The sequence below is a fragment of the Meleagris gallopavo genome, chromosome 12 (assembly GCF_000146605.3).
Source record: "Meleagris gallopavo isolate NT-WF06-2002-E0010 breed Aviagen turkey brand Nicholas breeding stock chromosome 12, Turkey_5.1, whole genome shotgun sequence".
In the NCBI taxonomy this organism is placed as follows: Eukaryota; Metazoa; Chordata; class Aves; order Galliformes; family Phasianidae; genus Meleagris; species Meleagris gallopavo.
The window spans coordinates 7,114,686-7,117,742 of record NC_015022.2 but is presented as its reverse complement, the minus strand read 5'-3'; the positions used below and the strand labels follow the sequence as shown (position 1 = coordinate 7,117,742).

Genomic DNA, 3,057 nt, shown 5'->3' with positions numbered 1-3,057 from the left:
TAAGCCATAGTCCTCTTTCTCTCTTCATCCAAAATAAACTTTCCATTTTTAGAAAGGCTGCAAAGGGCTCGGAAACTTTTTCAAAATGTTTGTATTTTATTTACATTTGTCTCCCTCTGGGGGAACACTTTACTGACACGTGTAGTCTTATGGGTTCATTCTGACTGACCTAATTCGAATCCTTCATCATCTTTTAAGAGGCATGTTTTCACAGAACTGGAAGAACCAGTATAGCATGAAGTTAGGTGTCACTTCCTGCATATTCCAAAAAAAAAAAGAAAAGAAAAAAGAGGCAACTCCAGTTTTTTAGAAAGACTCTGTTTGAAGGATTTTTCCAAGCGAGTCTACCTGCCCTTCCGTATGGCATCAGCATCTCTGTTGAGAAACGCCTTCAGCTGGTCCAACTGTGAACAGAAAAGCAGATTCTTCTCAAGGCAAATTCTGCCTGTGTCAAGAGATCTATGGCATGGCAGGAACATCGTGATAGAAGCAGATTCTGGCCTCATCCTGGAAAACAAAATATTGTTGGGAAGCCTGAAGTGCCACATCACTTACTTACATACAGCGTATGTATATGGATGTATGCGTATATGGCTTATGTATATGTTTTGCCAGTTCTTTGTGTTGGCTGCCTTGGTGTTCTGAAGAGTCTGATTTAAATAACAGAACTCAAAACCAGTGTAGGAGGTGCAGAACTGAGTAAAACTGCTGCTGGGGTGTTTGTGCACCATTTGTCAACGAGAGATGAGCCAGCTCCTGCAGCGGTGGGGTGGCCATGGGGGAAGTAATGTTTTGTCAGAGACACAAGCTTTGTGCTGCCTTCTTTTTTCAGTATACAAGATTAATTTGTATACAGTCTTTCTTCACGTCCCAATTAAAAAGGGAGTGACTATACAAGCTTCTTGATTTCCAAACCTATCTTTTTTTTGCCAGCTGGAAATTTCCAAGCAATTCAAATTGTTAATTAAGGTAAAGCAGGCATGCTTACATGTGTCTGTACTTTTCGTATTCTGTACCACAGAAAAACAACAACAAAAACGTCAGCCAATTTAGCTCTGTGGATGCAGAGTTGTCTTTGACTTAAACCAAGCTTATTTTTGGACATTTTCATGCATATGGGGCCTCGGGATTTGGTTTTGCTGTTGTGGTGGTGGCATCTTCCAGGCCGTATCATTTTCTTTTTCTATCACTTTCCTCTTCCCCATATCATACTTTCTCATGTATTCCAGAGGTTCCCATGTCATCATTAACATTCTTGTAGAAAAATGGCTCTGCACAGGAATTCTTTAAGAGCCTATCAGCACCACTCCCAAATGAGCCAGACAGGACACTGTTTGTTTAATTTCACAACATGTGCTTACCCAAAGGCAAAGGGCTGCCTCACTGGATTCCCAGCCACAATACACTTCTAAAGGAATTTTTTGTGGCAGTGGAGGTAAGTTCTCCTCAACTCCGGACAAAACATTGATGTATTTAAGAATATAATCAAGTTGTTGAACAGAATATAACTAAATGCCTTTTAAATATTCAAAGCACTTTAAAGGGCCCTTGCATTATAACTGGCCATACAGTAAAAGCAAGATAAGCAACAAGAGCAAAACTATGCTTAAGAATTTGCTGCAAATAAGTCTGCAGGCTTTGTCAGTACTCTGGCGTTTTTACTCTTACATTCACTCTTTACATTTACAGCCTGTGCTGTTTGTATGTAGGCAGGTTTAGCCAGTATTTTTTTTTTTAAAGCAATAAGGACTAATGAATAAGGATTGTGTGGAAAAGTGGGAATTTCACCCTCCAGAAAGGTCTTTCTTGCTATTTTTACATCATTTCTGTTACTTTGCTATTACTCTGATGAGTCTGTTTTTTAGGGAATACAGGAAGAAACCATCTTAGGGATGGGAATAGGAAAGCTTCTCTTCTGCCAGCAGCATTAACATCACACACGTCCCGGAGACTGGCTGTAAGCTCGTATGAACGCTGTGCGGTTCAGGGGCTGCAGCCACACTCAGGCCGTTCTCAGGGGCAGAGGAAGATGACCTGCGCTCAGAACCCAGGGGGCTCTGCTATCCGGTCGCTCGGAGCCGAAGCTCTGCGCCGTAACTCTGTGGGCTGTGCAGGAGCCGCCCCACGGCCTGCTTTGCCGACCGCTGCCCCTATTTGCCCTGCAGTCCTGCAAGCCACAAGCCCTCATGCCGCGGTGACATCGGTTCAGCAGAGCCGATGACGGCACTAGGGAGGAATTTTCTGGTGCAAGTTGTGAGCTCAGACAAAGAGGCTGCTTAATTTTCTCTTTGTGCAATCAAATCCTCGGGGCTCGTGCACGTCCGTGTGCTTCCTGCGCTGTGTAAAGGAGCGTGCGTGGTGCTGGCGGAGCGTGTTGCGTCTTGCTCGGTGTGCTAAGGAGGCAGACATCTGCCACAAGCGAAAATCGGTTTCTACTTAATTACGTGGTTTGTTAATTGTTCTCCAGGTTGCTCGTCTTTCTTCGCTGCCTCAGTTTCTCGCTGGCGTCGCAGGCGGAGGGTGCGAGGCACGGTGGCAGCCGGTCCGTGCGCCGGCTTTCCCCGGGCTTCGCGGCTCCGGGGGCAGCTGAGCCCCGCTCCCCTCCCTTTAACCCGACTGCGGTCCAGTAGAGGAGCGTGGTCGGCCCGGGAAGCGCTTGCGGCCTCAGAGCCGTGCCGTGCCACTGTCCCGGGCTGGCATTACCACGGCGGTCCTGGTGCCCGGGCTGCCGGCAGCTCTCGCTCGCCGTGCTGTCCTCCCGTGCCCCGGGGCGCGGTGAAGGACTCGGAGCGCGCTTGCCGTGACCCGTTGTCGCCCCGCGCCCCTTCTGCTTTTTAACAACCATTTCCACGGGTTCGTGCGGCTCCGGCACGGTGCTGCTGCCAGCCACCCCGGCATCGCAGCCGCTCTGAGCGGCCCCCCACGGCTCTCTGCTCCCGTTCCCCGCCCCGAGTCTCTGCCCCTTTCCCCCCTTTTTTTTATTTACTTTTTTTCCCTTCCCTACGGAGTAGCAGCGAAATGCCCCGTCTTGCCCGCTTAGAACCAGGAACGAACCTC

The 3,057-nt window shown here is 48.3% G+C and overlaps 1 protein-coding gene across 1 annotated transcript; it reads right to left on the bottom strand.

Moving 5' to 3' along the window:
- Positions 1–267: 267 nt before the first annotated feature.
- Positions 268–2,912, bottom strand: LOC116217086 (translation initiation factor IF-2-like). The gene is made up of 2 exons (XM_031555283.1): positions 2,445–2,912; positions 268–507 (listed from the first exon to the last, which is right to left on the bottom strand). Exon 1 carries the CDS (start codon positions 2,843–2,845, stop codon positions 2,453–2,455), a length of 393 nt encoding a protein of 130 aa, XP_031411143.1. The 5' UTR covers positions 2,846–2,912; the 3' UTR covers positions 268–507; positions 2,445–2,452.
- Between the last annotated feature and the right edge of the window lie 145 nt (positions 2,913–3,057).

What these genes read in the sequence shown, in the direction of transcription:
- LOC116217086 (XM_031555283.1), bottom strand. Translation starts at nt 2,845, where the DNA reads ATGGTTGTTAAAAAGCAGAAGGGGCGCGGGGCGACAACGGGTCACGGC.